The sequence below is a fragment of the Apodemus sylvaticus genome, chromosome 12, assembly GCF_947179515.1.
Source record: "Apodemus sylvaticus chromosome 12, mApoSyl1.1, whole genome shotgun sequence".
NCBI lineage: Eukaryota > Metazoa > Chordata > Mammalia > Rodentia > Muridae > Apodemus > Apodemus sylvaticus.
This window is the reverse complement of record NC_067483.1, coordinates 25,769,890-25,786,613: the sequence shown is the minus strand read 5'-3', so window position 1 is coordinate 25,786,613 and position 16,724 is coordinate 25,769,890. Positions and strand designations below refer to the sequence as shown.

The 16,724-nt window shown below is 49.1% G+C and overlaps 1 protein-coding gene across 4 annotated transcripts in view; it reads left to right on the top strand.

Annotated features, from left to right (window-relative positions):
• The window catches only part of Epb41l5 (erythrocyte membrane protein band 4.1 like 5), a 415,759-nt gene that overhangs the window by 93,653 nt on the left and 305,382 nt on the right, over positions 1 to 16,724 (top strand). For 2 of the 4 annotated variants that reach the window (XM_052201086.1, XM_052201088.1), the window contains exons 23-25: positions 2,932 to 2,973; positions 3,478 to 3,608; positions 4,346 to 8,291. In XM_052201086.1, the coding sequence (XP_052057046.1) occupies positions 2,932 to 2,973; positions 3,478 to 3,608; positions 4,346 to 4,412 (240 nt within the window). In that variant the 3' untranslated portion in view covers positions 4,413 to 8,291. Of the gene's footprint in view, positions 1 to 2,931; positions 2,974 to 3,477; positions 3,609 to 4,345; positions 8,292 to 16,724 lie in introns of those variants that run through there. The other 2 variants (XR_007980534.1, XM_052201089.1) reach the window with 2 other exon arrangements.

Here is a 16,724-nt window from a genome sequence, read left to right as displayed (position 1 = left end):
GGCCAGCCTGATCCACGAAGCAAGATCTAGGCCAGCCAGAGCTATCGCAAAAGCCCATCTGTCTATAACAAGTGTTAAGGCTATGAGGACATGTTATCTTTTCAGAAAGATGGGATCATAGTTAACAATTAGTACTGAAAAATCCTTGTTTATCCTGGAAGGCAGCGGTTCTCAGTACCATCACCATAGCGCAAATAAGACAGTTCATTTCTTCAACTGGACTTCCAGTCAGGTTAGAGATAGAAAACAGCTTCCGTGACTGTAGGACAGAGCTGCTGAAGATTCAGCTCAGCAGATTCCTATCTGAGGATTCAGGAGGTGCAGGTGGCACTTTCTGAGGATGCTTGTGTAAACTGTAATTGACCAAACTTGAGTGTATATCAGAGTTCCCCAGAAGGTGTACTAAGCAGACTGTTGGGCCTCACCTCAGAGTTTCAAATTGTGTATATCTTGGAAAGACCCCAAAATTTGCATTTCCAAACATGTTCCCAGGTGATATTTAGTGATACAGACAACCAACTTAGGTCAATAAACAAGAAGACATTACCAAAGGCGAAGTAATCCCAAATCTGATCGTGAACCATAATAAATCTCGAAATAGATAAAACATCTCTAAAATCAATGGCAAAATAACCTGAAGCCCAAAGTAATTCTCTCTCTCTATCTATCTATCTATCTATCTATCTCTATCTCTATCTCTATCTCTTTTTGGTTTTTTGGATTTGGTTTTTTCGAGACAGGGTTTCTCTGTATAGCCCTGGCTGTCCTGGAATTCACTCAGACCAGGCTGGCCTCGAACTCAGAAATCCGCCTGCCTCTGCCTCCCAGAGTGCTGGGATTACAGGCATGTGTAGAAACGTAATTCCTAAGAGCATCATTCAGAATACTCAATGTCTGCTCTTTGTCTCATTGCATAGGTGAGCCTTATAAGCCAAACAGCTGTGTGGCAAAGTGGCCCACACCTTAGTGCAGCACTGGGGAGGCAGGGGCAGGTGATCCTGTTCATCTCTTCTAGACTCCGTGGGCTTCTGTACATGTGTGGTGTACAGTCACTTGGACATGCTCATAAAAACGTAAATAAATAAGAGGGTTGACTTGTGTCAGCAACAGCATGCTTGCCTTGAAAGCGAATTTCATACTTTATTTTGTCTAGATTACAGCTGCTATTCTAAGGCATTTCCAGGGATGGTATGTTGTAATGCAGTGATTGTCCTGGCTTTAGTCCTTGTAACAGAAGCTGACCTAGAAGTAACTCATGATTCCTGGTTTCACTTTCCAACTGTTGAGATTACAGGTGTGAGTCTCCAGCACACCTGAGTTGTCTGACTTTCCAAACGTTGAGGGCACTTGTTTATGCATTGTGTGTACATGTGTGCATGGGTATGTGCCACTTTGCATGTGGGTTCAGAGAACAACTTAGAGGAGTTTTTCTTTCCTGAGATCATGTGTGTGTCAGGTATCTGCTTCAGATGGTCAGGCTTACCCACAAGTGCCTTCATCCCATGAGCTATCTCACTTACCCGTATCTGACTTTCTTTTTTTTTTTTTTTTTTTTTTTTTTTTTTTTTTTTTTGGTTTGGTTTGGTTTGGTTTGGTTTGGTTTTTCTAGACAGGGTTTCTCTGTGTAGCCCTGGCTGTCCTGGAGCTCTCTGTGTAGACCAGGCTGGCCTTGAACTCAGAAATCCTGCCTCTGCCTCCCAAGTGCTGGGATTAAAGGCGTGCACCACCACCACCCAGCAGGTTCTCCTTTTTCATACTCATTTCCAGAGCTGTAGTTTAGATATCAACTGGAGGTTACCCTCCCCACTGGGTGGGCTCCTGCCACTCTCCACTGTACAAAGATGAAGGGCAACACAGAGGGCACTTGCTTCTAAGCAGAGCTGTGGTCAAGCAGGGCCTGGGTGGCCGCAGGAGTCAGAGTTCCTTTCCACACCTGGTGACTTCTGAAGACCGGACCCTTTGGTTTGTTTGTTTTTTAAGTGGTTGATTTTGGCCATCTGGATGGTCTCAAACACCCTGTGAGAAGGTATAACCACAATTAAAATAATAGAAAATATAAAACAAACACTGGACCATGCTTTACAGCTCTGTATGAGTGACTGACATGCTCGTGGGACAATCACAGCCACCCCAGATTGACCAAATTCAAAGGACCCTCATCCTCTTCTGATGTTCTGTTTATTCCCGATTATTCTTCTCATGTCTCCTTGGTTTATGCAGTTTGTAAAATCAGACGAAGACCATCTTGTTGGTGAACAGTGTAGACTTGAATCTCTGGACCTAGGGTAAACCTGGTTGGATCTGTTAGGACCTCAATTATGGCACTGCTAATCTCTGGACCTTGTATATCCAGCATGATTTTAACCCTCCATCATTTGCAGTCTAGCCATGTTCAGACGCTCTTATGATAAGCTAACAACAGTGCCTACAAGTCAGCCAGAGTACAGACCATAAATCCTTCCAGGGCCCCATGTCCACTGGCAGCTCCTGTGCTGTGTGTGTGTACACTTACACATACAAATAATTCAATATAATTTAAAAGATTTTTAAAATAATAAACAATCCAGGCAGTGTTGGCATTTGCCTTTAATCCCAGCATTCAGAAAGCAGAGGCAGGAGGATCTCTTAAGTTTAAGGCCAGCCTGGTCTGCTGAGCCAGTTTCAAGACAGCCAAGGCTACACAAAGAAACCCTGTCTTGGGGGGGGGGGGGGGGAGGGAGAAAGAGTAATAAAAGAGCTAACTGGTAGCTATAGTGTTCCTGACAGTCTCTTCAGTAGTCTGAATGCTACCAAAGCCTGGATTGAGCGTTAAAGTTAGCTCAAGAGGCTCTCTGGGAGCTGCATTCCTGCCATGCGTTTCACAACAGAAAAAATGTTATGACTGTAACAAGTCAGTCTTCCCTAAAAGTAAGTGGCTATGGATTTTTTTAGGTGTCTTCATCATCCATGATCACACCCCGGTGGATTGTTCCAGTAAGTCTTTATGATTCTTCTTTTGGTTACAATTTTAGAATATTAAAGGATTCTCAAGTTCTTGTTCTTCCTACAAGTATCGGGGCCATTATCAAAGCTCTGTTAATTTAATGGCATGAGTTTTGTGGCTCAACTTTTCTGTAAATGCTGCATGATTCAGACAGAATAAAAAATAAAAATCTGAGGTGAAAGGGGCTGGGATAACTGACTCAGTGGTCAAGAGTACTTGCTTTATTGCAGAGGACCTAGGTTCGAATCCCAACACCCACATGGCAGCTCGGAACCATTCATAACTCCAGTTCCAGGGGATTTAACTCTGTTTTCTGGACTCCACAGGCAGACTGCACGCACACATGTGGTATACAGACATATATGCAGGCAAAACCCCCGTACACATAAACAGCTGGGGGCATCAAATCTGCTTTCCCGCTGCAGTCAGTGAGGCTGACGTGAAGCTGCTGACGGGGCAAGGTTGTCATCTGACGTGTTACTCCTCTTCCACAGCAGAGTGCTACCATCTCCAACGGGCTCGCAGGATGTGGAGCATCTTTGGCAGGGCTGGATGGATGTGGTCAGAAAGATGGATTCTCGCTGATCTCCCCCCCAGCACCATTCCTAGTAGATGCGGTGACCAGGTGAAGAATTACTTCTTAGTTGCAGCTTTCAGAACATCTGACAGGAGAAAAAATTAAGTTGATTATATTTAAAACAATAGTGTTCTTGGAAGGTCTTAATTGAACCTGACTGAAAGTGTGCAAGCCTTTTCTCTGAATCCTGTTTAACATAGTGTTTTTTTCTTGGTATTGGTAATTATTCATAAAATTACTGGGATTTCTCTGTGAAGACTGTAGTAGATACAAACATCAGTAGGGTTATCTTTAAATCCTTGAGTTTTAGAGTTGGCTGTTATTATTCATCCTTCTCTGCTTCCATCGTCTGATTTGCCTACAATCATAGTAATGAATGGTGATGCGAGACTACATGTGGCGAGGTGCAGTGCTGTGGGGGGGCACTCCCCACTCCCAAGGTGAGGAACCTGCTGTGGCTTTGACTAGATAAGGTGTGAGCATGGGTGATATGGGTCCTGGGGGGTGAGCCTAACGTCTCCTCACCATAGAGGAGAAGCAGAATTGGGTTCAAAAGGAAGCAGCATGTGCTGCTATTGTGCTTGGTACAGTGCTGTTCTTACTATTATAAGCTTGCCTCGTGAAGAAAGGCTTAGATGTACTTGAGACTGGAGTCAGGACTTTGTAGAAAACATGTCCTACAAAATATGTCACTGCTCAGGAGGTGGCGCTGCATCTCCATTTAGGTCTGTCCTCTCAGCCTGTGACACGAGTCCTTACTTACTAGGCCTCTTTCTTCCATGCAGCTCTGCCCCTCCCTTGCCTGAAGACTCGGCCTTGAAGCAGAAGTGCTTGCTGACTACTGAGCTCTGAGGCTGCTATGCTGTACCCACCCGTGACCCCGTGACCCCGTAATGGGAATGCCCCACACCATCCGCAGTCAGCCCTGGATCCAGCTGAGGGTGGCCTTCACTTAGGGAAACCTGTACCAGGATTTGACTTTAGCTCCATACAGAGAGTAGCTACACTTTCCGTCCAACTGGAAGTCTGCCCCACGTAACTGCTCTACTGAAGATACCCCTTCCTCCTCTTCATGTAACTGTATTTGCATTGCAATTCCTGAAGCAATGAAGGTAATGAGATTCCTACAAACTATTGGCTCCACCTAGCGGTTGCAGCTGTTTATAACTTAGAGCAAGGCTTGCTGCCCAGAGCCTTTCCTTGCCTTTCCCTGAAATGTCAGGTGAGCACACCCCAGCTGAGCACCTGCTGGAGACCATGTGGCACTTTCCTGTGCATTCCCTGGAAATGAGATTCAGGAAGTGGATGGAAGCACTGCGTGAGTAGACCCCAGGCAGCCCCTGCACAGTTGCTAGTGTTCTTGGAGAAAACTGCAGAGAGGTTCAGTCTCCAGGCAGCAGGGGCTCTTCAGACCCCTTCGTAGTGGAAGCATCTAAATCTGTGCCTCTGTGGCCTGGCAGGGAGCAGGTGCCAGCTCAGAGACCCGGGCTCAGCCTGAGGCTGTGTTCCTGTCTGAGCCAGGGGTGCGGCCTACTAGGCTTACCAGTCGGGAAGTCTGCCAGGACCTGTTGAGGCACAGTCTAGTTCCTGTACACTGACTGAGCTTACAGCTTCCGAGCTGAAAGGAAAGAAAGAAACCTGGCAGAAATGGGGAATGGCTGTGAGAGGGCTTGGGGTCTTCAGTGCCTATAATGAACGAAGTCAGTTTACGTTAGGGGTTTTGTATTCATTTTAAAGTTCTCTAGTTCCCCCATTCCCTTAGCCTGTACCAAAAGAAGTAGTGATGTTAAAGTAGTGCCCCCCATCGTAGAAGAGTATATCGATAAGTACCTTCACCCCAGAACAGAGAAATGACACTGACGAGGCTTTACCTGCTTGCGCTAAAGGATCAGGCCTCAGTTGCCGCGCAGGTGAGGATGACGTGCAGACGGTGGTGGTGCCAGGAGTGGTGCCCGGTTACCACGCACTGATGCTAAGCTGTGTCCCCTGGAGTGTGCTCGGCTCTGCCCAGCATGTGGCGTGTGTGTGCTTGAGCACCCATTCTTTCCCCTCAGTTAAGAACACACCCAGCTCTGTGGTCTCTAAGGGGCTGTGATATGAACTACCCTGGCTTCCTTGTGGCATAGGATGTATGTGCTCAGGCAAGCACTAGTGTCTTGATTGGGAAGCTCAGGGCGTCCAGTTTCACAGCGTCGGGGAGCTGGACAGTTTAGAAGCCACTTTTGCTAAACATTTGGCTAAGGAGTTGCCCTTCTTGCTGGCCCTCCTTAGCCAATAGTGTAGCTGGTGTGGTGGCCAGCAGTTTCGCCAGTCCTCAGTGATCCAGCATCTTACAGAAGGACACCTAGAATTGGGGCTTGGCCCGGGCTGCACTACACTGAGTGTCAGATTTCTAGTGTCGGGAAGTCCTGGAAGGCCTGCAAGGCCAGCTCTTCTGCTAACACGTGGTTAGATGCGGCAGCCTCGGCCCTAACTGTCCTGTGCTGTTTAGGAGCACGCCCCGCCCCTTCAAGATTGAGGCGCTGAGAGTATCCCAGAACCTTTTGTCTCCAGGTACCTGAATTCTTGCTAGTGTGAGTAGTTTCTAGGGACTCAGTTAGGATTCACTTGAATCCCAGTAGAAAGAGATCCTATGTCCTACTGTCAAGCCGTAAGCTTAGAAATTAATACTTGGGTGACGGATTTGCCCTGACAGATTAGACACTGTCAGATGTTTCCTGTGCTGTTACAGTGTGCAGTACTCTGCTCCTTTGAGAATGGTAGTGTCTGACGAGACAGGCCTGAGAGTGAGTCAGGGAGGTGGGCAGCTGCGGCCATGTGGGTTTATGTCGCAGTGGAGAGAGGCCAAAGGCTGGCCTGCTACAGGCCTAGGGAGGGAGAGGGATCCGGGCAAGGTTCGTGCCGTGTCCCTGGCTGGCGTAGGGACTTGGCATGGCAGTTTCCAGTAAGATGTGAAGGTTCGGTTGGGAGTCCTAGGCTCCACCTGAGCCCTTGGAAAGGAGTCTGTCCATGTGAGGGAGGCATCTGGATGCTGACAGCTTCTGGGCAGCAGCTCCCTTCCACACAGAGGACTCCCGTTATCTCATTCCTGCTCCTCAGCAGACAGGCTCCTTAGCATTTTACTTTGCTTTGAGAAATATTCTTTACAGTCCTGCTGACTGCCCCTGGGCGCTGGCTTTGCACAGGCTTGGCTGTCCTGGCCCGTCTGGGGCTGAGGTCTCGGAGTTCTCTTTAGGATCTACTGCTTGTTTTCTCTGTTCTGGATAAGCTCGGACCTCTCTTCCCTTAACTGCGCCCAGAGAACTGCCGGCCCTTGCTAGATTGTTTGCTAGGCACTCGACTGGTGGAAAATTTTATTTTTTTCTTTCCTTCCTTCTTTGTTTCTTTCCTTTTTTTTCTGTCCTGGAACTCATTCTGTAGACCAGGCTGGTCTCTTCAGAAATCCTCCTGCCTCTGCTTCCTGAGTGTTTCATTAAAGGCCTGCACCATGACACGGAACTTAAGTAAGGTTCTTGTCTTTTCACCCGGCAGGTATCCTATTCATTTGTTGTGTTGTGTTGTGTTGTATTCCTTTGGTTGTTTTGAGTCAGGTCTCACTGTGTAACCCAGGATGGCTAGGGCCATCCTGGCGGGCTTCCTGCCTCAGCTTCCCGGGTGCTGGGTTTTCAGTCATGAGCCATCAAGCCTCGCATATACTTGTTCTGACAAGTTTTTTGTTTAGTTGGCTTTGGTTTTGAGTTGCTAGGAATCAGAACCAGGAGCTTGGACTGGGAATGGTGGCATGCGTCTTTAATCCCATCACTCTCTGAGCTGCAGGCAAACTAAGGCTACATGGTGAGGCCCGTGTCTCACTCTGCCGCCAAGCTGTGTCCCCAGACCCATTAAGTTTGTTCTGTTGAGAGCCAGAGATAACATACTTGGCCGATCCGTTCTGCTGGTGCTGCGAAGCACCAGCAGGCAGTGTGCAGCACAGCTGCCTTCCTGGGCACTGGGTTACAGAGCTGCTTCCCAGAGCAGCACAGGGGACTCCATGGACCGTGGCGTCCGTGGTCTGTAGCACCGCAGTACTCAGGCAGTCCGCCTGAGGACATGGTGTCAGTCGCCCACAGGGCTGCAAGATGAGACTGCGGGTCTCCGGGTGAAAGTCTTGGTCCTATTGTTTGATCCATCGCTTGGCCATCCACTTCACTGGAAATGTGCATACATGTATACAATAAAAAATGTGGGTTTATAGATCATTGATGCTTTTTTTTTCTGGAAAAAAATTAAACTTGGGTTTGGATGGCCAGGATGAACTCGAAACATGCCTGTGTTGCCAGGGTGTGGAAGGGTTTGCGCTGTGGGAAGTTGTCCTGAGCTGTGTTCTACTGTCTGACTGCTTAGCTTCCTCTTCATTGCATTGTTGGGGGTGATAGCCACTAATTCTCAGGATTGTGTGTGTGTGTGTGTGTGTGTGTGTGTGTGTGTGTGTTTTCATGGAACTCTGTACATCTGGATACAGTAGATGATTATGAAGACTCACCAGCTATTTTGTGTCGACGTTTTCTACATGTTAAGCTCTGCAGTAGCTTTGGAACTGTAATTTATTTTTGTATCACATGCACTATATTCAGCGACTTCCTGTTGTATGTTGCTTGTATTAGAAGCACCGCACTGAACTGTGAGTTGTCTGTACACTGAACAAGAACTCTAGATATGACCCATTCCAATAAAACTTCCATGAAACGTTCATGTGTTATGAGCTGTTTCTTGAGTATAAATGGCTCTGACTGAATTGTTAACTCCGAGCCACCATTCATAGTAACCAGATGGCGTGAACTGCAGCCCCGATACAGTGCTGGGGATTTGTGTCAGTGAGGGTGTGGGAGACTGTAGGTGGAAGTGTTTCCCAAGGCCAGAGAGAGCCCTCCTTGGCAGCTGGAAGGTAACTCAGTGGGCAAAGCACTTGCACACAGGTGTGAAGACCTGAGTTCCGATCCCCAGAGCCCACGCAAAGCCAAACATGGTAACACGCCTATAATCTAGCACTCCTGCAGTGACCGACACAGGAGGCACAGGCAGAAGAACCTCCTGAAACTCACAGGCCCCTTTGCCTGGCGTATGCAAGAGAAGAGACCCTGCTGCAAGCTTGTCCTCTGATGTCCATGCGCATGTTCCTGCACTTACACACAGCACAAAGGTTTTCTGAAGTTATTGGTCAGTGACATGATGGTCATATCTGTAATCCCAGCACTAACGGAGTGTCAGCATAGACTATCTAGCGATGAGAAAACTGATGGTCATACATAGCCTATCCTGGAAGGCCGCAGCGTCATGCCAGGGGACACAGGATAGCAGATACATAGCTCTGGCCCTGGATTCTGCCCTGCTTACTACCCACGGGCACAGAGTAAATCCTCTGAAAGGGCGTGTTCGGGCATCCTCCTCCTGTGAACAGCATGGCTGTGCAGGTCATTGACAGGCTCTCCTGGGCCAAGACACAGCACCACACAAGGTAGCAAGGCTTCCAAGAAAGTCATACAATCCTCCCACAGCCTCCTTTCCCTGGAGAAAGTTGGGCTTTTCTGGGCCTTCACCTGTGCTGGCAACTAAAGAAAATGCCTGACATTGACATGAAAATGAGTAAGCAGAAGCCAGTCTGCCTTAGGCAGGACCACCCGTCCTCCACAGCCACAGGAAGGACGCTGTCGTGGGCAGAAACAAGCTCTCCACCCAGCTGTTAGGAGTCAGAAGGCGGGGCCTCTGCCAGCCTGTGCTTCTCAGAAAGAAAAAGGCTTGGCTGCTAAGCTACAAAACATTTCCTGAGTGCCAGATGGGCTTCTGAGGCCTGCGCTGCGGGTGCTTCGGGAGGCAGGGCCTGCGGGGGCTGCGGTAGCCGCTCTTGGGTCAGTTATGGTCAGGGCCCTGACAGGTCAGACTCCAGAAGCTCAGGTGCTCTGTTGAGAGAGCATCCAGCACCCCAGGCTGAGGCTGAGTGGAGACTGGCAACAGGGTCTCCTACCCCCACCAGCAGGGAGCACAGATGTCCTAGGCAGACTAACAGCCACCCAGCTCATGCTCCCAGGCTAAGGTGTTGGGGAGAAAGAAACTGAGGATGAGCTGCTCTGACTCCTCGGAGTTGAAAATTTAGCTCGGGAAGTTGAATGTTTACCTAGCACAAAGTTCAAAATTCCATCCCCAGTACCATTAATCCAGGCAAGGAAATGAGTGCCTTCAACTCCCCAGCACGTGGGGGGTCGGAGCAGAAGCATCAGGAGTTCAAGTCATCCTTGACTACATAAGGACTTTAAGGCCAGCCTGGGCTACATGACAGTGACACACACTCCCCACCATCATCTCCCATGCACAAAGAAAAGAAAGACGACTTGTTCTCTACCCTCGGTGTATAGATAGGAAACAGCTCCAAAGAGCGGCAGGGCTTGGCTCGAGCCTAAGGCTCAGACCTTGAGACTCCAGGGCGGTTACTCGCTGCTCCCTGGTTCTTGTCCGCTGTCACTGGTGCTGCTTGTTGCCCCAGAGCAGAGCTGCCCCTAAGAGTCATACAGCTCAGTCCCTGCTCCGCAGAGGCCCTTCCGGTGGGGATCTGGAGTCACTGTCAAAGCAGAGCAAACGTCACACAGAGACGTGGGGTGCGTGTTGTGTGCCTTCCCGTTGGATTTCTCCTCTCTCTCCAGAGTACAGCCTGCACTCCCCACCACATGATGTTCTCTCCATTCCTGTCATGCTCCCAAATCCCCTGACAGACTGTTAACTTAAGAGTTTTAGGCAGCTAAGGACTTTAAATTCCAGCACTCAGGAGGCAGAAGAAGACCAGTCTCTCTTGAGTTTGAGGCCAAAAAGTCCCAGGACTACATAGACCCTGTCTCAAAAAACGAGAGAGAGAGAGAGACAGAGAGACAGAGACAGAGAGACAGAGACAGAGAGACAGAGACAGAGAGACAGAGATCCATCCATCTTCTGAGAGGCTCTACCAGCAGCTGACTATGACAAATGCAGACACTTACAGCCAACCATTGGACTGAGAGGTCGGGGACCCCTATGGAGGAGTTAGGGGAAGGACTGAAGGAGCGGAGAGGATGGCAACCTCAGGAAGAACAACAGTGTCAACCAACCCAGAGCCTTCAGAACCACTAACCCAGAGAGCATCCAGACACGCGCTGGTCCCACCCCACCCCACCCCACACCCACACCCACACATATGGCAGAGGACTGCCTTGTCTGGCCTCAGCGGGAGATGATGCGCCTAATTCTGTTGAGACGTGATGCTCCAGGGAAGGGGAATGCTGGGGGGCAAGGGGGAGCACCCTCTCAGAGGCAAAGGGGAGTGGGGATGGGGTGAAGGACTCAAGGAGGGTGGACCAGGAAGGGAGGCAACATTTGGAATGTAAATAAATAAAATAATTTAATAAAAATCATAAGTTAATCCAGAAAATAATAAATATATGTACACACACACACACACACAAGGTCTTGTGTTCAAGACCAGCCATGAGCTCACTGTAGCTCACTACGATCTTGAGTTCCTGATTGCCCTGTCTCCATCTCTCAAGTCCTGCCATTAAAGGCGTGTAACATCTTGTCCTGTTTATATGGTGCCTAGGAGCCAGCTCAGGGCTTCAAGTATGCTAGGCAAGCACTCCACCCCAGCCTGCTCCTGCCTGGGAGTCCCGTCTCAGATTACAGATCTACAAATCTGGGCACAGGGGAGACTTGCACATACTTTTACACCTTTACTGATCTCTTAGGCTAGCAGTTCTGATCACTGGGTAGAACTGTCAGGTGGGCCAGACAATCAGAGGGGTGTGCTTGTTAAGAGAAATCCAGTATAAGCTGGGCGGTGGTGGCGCACGCCTGTAATCCCAGCACTCTGGAAGGCAGAGGCAGACTGATTTCTGAGTTCGAGGCCAGCCTGGTCTACAGAGTGAGCTCCAGGACAGCCAGGGCTACACACACACACACACACACACAGAGAGAGAGAGAGAGAGAGAGAGAGAGAGAGAGAGAGAGAGAGAGAGAGAGAGAGAGAGAGAGAGAGAGAGATCCAGTATAAAAGAACTGGCCTCCGCTGGCAGAAAGTGAGGAAAGGCGGAAGAAAAGCAGACAGATCAGGATTACAGGATGCAGTTTTGTTTGGGCTCAGACAAGCCTGGCCCAGAGCAGCAACGTGGACTAGTGAATCCCTAAAGCTCAAGTCAGAGGATGAGGCTGGAATGTACTTCCTTCATCTCAAGCTGATAGCAAGGGTGCCAGGCAGGACTAGAGTCTGGTTACAGAATTCCACATGCCATTAGGGGGTTTCGGTTATCTATCCTGTGGCTCTCAATCTGTGGGTCATGACCCCAATATCCTGCATGTCACATACATTACAATTCATAACAGTAGCAAAATTACAGTTTGAAGTAGCCATGAGATAATTTTATGGTTGGAGGTCATCACTACATGAGGAACTGTATTAAAGGGCAGTAGCACTGGGAAGGTTGAGAACCACTGCTCTAGAGTCTGCAGAGGAAAGGGGGACTCAGGGTTACTCAGAAGCCAACATGACAATTCAGCACAGCTACAGTCAGGTCCAACTGGGTCCCTGCACAGTTTGTGGCTAAGAATGTGAAGTCGCATAGCATTTGGCAGCCAGCCATTTGGAGGATTGCGGAATTACAGAACACAGAGCCTGTCGGAGCCTTGCTCGCGCGCCCCCTCTGCCTGGTCCACGCCCATGCTTGTAATGACACCTGCCCCGTAGTGTGGTCAAGACAGAGTGTGTGCTGCAGGAAGGGCTGCACACAAAGTGGAGACGGGTGCAGTGTGTGCATGTAACCCCAGTGCTGGGGGCTTCCTGCCTAGCCAGTCTAGCTGCAGTGGCAAGCTCTCGGTTCAGTGACAAACCCTCTCTCAACAAAGAAGGAATAAGTTGACTTCTGGCCTCCACACACAGGCACGTGGGTACACGTCAGACCACACATGGTGGCTTGACTGAGATGCCCCCTGCAGTGTCAAGCATCTACATGCTTGGTCCCCAGTTGAAAGCAGTTTGGGGAGGCTTAGGAGGTGGGAGCCTGCTGGAGGAGATGTGTCACTGGGGGTGGGTTTTGAGGGTTTAAAGACATGGCCAGCTTTTGAGTTTGCTCTCTCTGCTTTCTGCTTGGGATTTGAGATGTGAGCTCTCAGTGGCTTCTGCTGCCACAATTTCCTGCTATGGTAGATTCTCAACCCTCTAGAACTGTAGGCCCAAATAGACCCTTTTAGAAATTGCTTTGGTCATGGTGTTTTGGGGTTTTTTAAGAAATTGATTATTTACTTAATGTATATGAATGCTGTATCTGCATATACACCTTTGTGCAAGAAGAGGGCATCAAACCACATTACAGATGGTTGTGAGCCACCATGAGGTTGCTGGGAACTCAGGACCTCTGGAAGAGAGACCAGTGCGCTTAACCTCTGAGCCATCTCTCCAGCCCCTGCCCACGGTGTTTTATTACAGCACCAGAAGTTGGTACCAGAGAATGGTCTGTTGCTGTGACACACCTGACCACGCTGGGGTTTTGTTTTGTTTGTTTTTGAGAAATGTGGACGGCTTTGGACCTCAGAACTGAGAAGTGCCAGAACGCTAAGGATGCTCACAGGGCCGTCCTGACAGGAGCCTGAAGACCGCGCGGAGAGCAGCGTGGACTTCGGGGCCCAGTTCGAGTGGGTTCCGAGGGAAGCAGTATTAGCAAACTGAGCTTGTCATAATTTGGGTTTCTATTGCCATGATATAAGATCATGACTAAAAGCAGCTTGGGGAGGAGTTGATTTGACTTTAATAGCCCGGAGAATTTTAAGTCTTTTGCCCTTTCAAGGTTGCTCTGTTTCTGGCTTGTGGTTTGAAGCTGTGAACTCCCAGCTGTGCCCGCCACCATGACTGCCACCTGCTGCCAGGCTTCTGCGTGTTCCTGGGACCGTAAGCTCAAATATGTGCTGAAGGGCTCCGCAGGCCCAGGTCTGGCAGGCGTGGCTCGGGCAGGCCTTGCCCTTTTCCCCATTCCTTCTGCCTTGCTAAAGCCCGTTAGATTGCATTCCTAAAGCTAGTCCAAGGTCTGTTCTCTTATTGGCCACTACTTCCTCCTGAGGCTGACTACCAAGATCCAGCTGTCAAAGTCCTGAGGTCCAGCCATCCAAAGACCCCTTTGGCTCCCCTAAGTTACATGCCCAGTTAAAATGAAACACCTCATCTTAACGTGAGGTTTCCCCTTGTACCTTTATACACTGCCATTTTCCTGCGGCCCACCTCTGTCTTCTCTATTCTGAGGTAGTAATTTCCCTACACACACCCCCAAGACAAATATCCTTCCCCCTCTCCCTCATCCTCTATCTTTGTCTCTTATTCCTGCCCTCTGTCTCTCTCTGAGGCAAATAAATCTTTGTGCTGAGAACTTGGTCTTTGGGCTCCTACGCAGATACTGTTCCTTTCCAGCACTTTCTTCTGTAAGCTATCTTGGTCATGTTGTTTTATCATGCAATAGAAAACTAAAACACGCCGGGCGGTGGTGGCGCACACCTGTAATCCCAGCACTCTGGGAGGCAGAGGCAGGCAGATTTCTGAGTTCAAGGCCAACCTGGACAGTGAGTTCCAGGACAGCCAGGGCTACACAGAGAAACCATGTCTCGAAAAGAAGAAAAAAAAAACCTAAAACACACACATACACACACACACACACAGAGAGAGAGAGAGAGAGAGAGAGAGCAGCTACCAGTTAATATTTTGTGTTAATTACATTTCTTTATAGGAGGTGGGAGCATGTCTCATCGCATCCGCATGTCAACTCTCCATCCAACGTGTGTATCCCAGAGCTCAAATCCAGGTGGAGCACAGCGCCTAATGCCTTTACCTTCAGAGCCATCCGTCTCACAGCCCTGAATGCTTCATGCTAGAAGTTACTAATGTTGGTGCCAAGTCCCTAGCCTGCACTCACCTCACACACACACACACACACACACACACACACACTCTCAGCCCACTGACCTGGTGATTTCCATATTATTGGGCAGATCCAGCCACCACTCACAAGAGCCTGATCTCACCTGCAGAGAACTGCCTGAGTCACCTCTCCTGTACGGTCCTGACTTTCCCCTCAGGGTTTCCTTACTCTTAAGTACATGATCTCATAGCTCTGTGATAAAAACAGAGTGTCCCACTCAGGGACATTCCCAGCAGCCCTTCCCGCAGCCATACCTGCTTTTCCTTCCTGTTGAAACAGAAGCGGAGTACTGGCAGCCCATCCTGTAGTGCTGCCTCCCCTGTACTGTACTCAATACTGTCTCCATGTGGCACTGAAATCTTTCCACCTGCTTCTGTTGTGCTATCACAAGCCAAGCTCTCCCTGCCGTGTCTTCTAGCTCTCCTTCAGAGACACAACTTTTGCGAGAGTTGCTCTGTCTCCTGACTCCAGCAGCCCGACCAGCCTTGGTAGCATTTGCTGCTCTCTGCTTCCCTTTCGACGAGCAATGCTTGGGCTTGTCCCATTTCTACCTAAAAGTGACACTCATCCCTTTTGCTGGGCAGAACAAATCACCAAGGTGTATCTGTATTCAGAAAGGTGGGGCAAGGGCGGAGCCCCAGCTGACTAGTGCGCCTCTCGGACTTCGGGCTTCGCACTACCTGTCTCACCAGTGAAATGAGACTCAGTCGCCACCTACATCAGGGATAAAAGACAGCGTTCATTCTGGCGAGAGTGTTTGGCAGCCTGGTGTGGGTGCCGGCTTTGTGGAACTGCCTTAGCACATGGCTTTCACTTGGTTCATGTGCCGCTTAGAGCAGCACGAAGATGATTCTTCTGCCAGTGGTGTGTCTTAAGCGAATCCAGCCATGACACAAAACAGCTCTGAGTTCTGTGAACAAGCCTTCCCCAGGAGCTGCGCCCTCCTCTCACTCATGGAAGCAGGACTACTCAGCTTCCATGCTTGGGAAGGCTTGCCGTGCCGCGTGATCAGAGCCCAATTGCAGTTTAACTTGGACTATATTTTTTGTTACTGTACTGGCTGGTTTTGTGTGTCAACTTGACACAGGCTGGAGCTATCACAGAGAAAGGAGCTTTAGTTGGGGAAGTGCCTCCATGAGAGCCAGCTGTGGGCATTTTCTCAGTTAGTGATCAAGGGGGGAGGGTCCCTTGTGGGTGGTTCCACCTTTGGGCTGGTGCTCTTGGGTTCTATAAGAGAGCAGGCTGAGCAAGCCAGGGGAAGCAAGCCAGTAAGGAACATCCCTCCATGGCCTCTGCATCAGCTCCTGCTTCCTGACCTGCTTGAGTTCCAGTCCTGACTTCCTTTAGTGATGAACTGCAACGTGGAAGTGTAAGCTCAATAAACCCTTTCCTCCCCAACTTGCTTCTTGGTCATGATGTTTGTGCAGGAATAGAAACCCTAACTAAGACATTACCAAAATAGCCATTCCCTTGTCCACCTCTTTTTTGGATCTAACAGCCCGTAACAGATTACACACCTTTAATCCCAGCGCTATGGAGGCAAAGCCAAGGGGATCTCTGTCAGGGCAAGGCCAGCCTCATCTACATTGTGAGCTCTGGGCTGGCTAGGGCTACATTGAGACCCTGTCTCAATATAAAGGGGTTGGGGGATTTAGCTCAGTGGTAGAACAGAAAGGGGAGATGTTTTCATAAACCCATCGTGGTCGTTAACCAGAAGGCTAGGAGTCGTCAGACGGCATCTGAGGCCTATGCGGACATCCTCCACATTGCTGTAAGACGTTTCCACCAGTGTATTTGAAAAGTGGCTTGATTTGTCTTTCTTTGTTCTATTACTATAAAATTTTCACAAAACTGATTGCACATTGGAGCATGGATTTGGACTTGACCTTGTTTCTGGGCACGGTCACTCATGCTCGGCTCTTCAATAAGCTATCCCTTTGAGGGGAGAGTTGTGGCTTTGTGTCAGCATTTCAAACAAAATAAGAAGGTATAGTGAAACACGAGAGACCGTGGCCTGCAAATACAGATTCATGATACCCCCAAATACCAGGTTCCAACATGGTAACAGTTTCATGAATCCTTATACTAAAAGAACAAAGACAGTTAACAATCAAGGCATTTTTAAAAAAAAAAAAAATTCATGTTTTCTGCCAGGCAGACAGGTTACAGCAAAGCAGAGACGTCTCTGCTGTCAGCCTTAGATGCTATC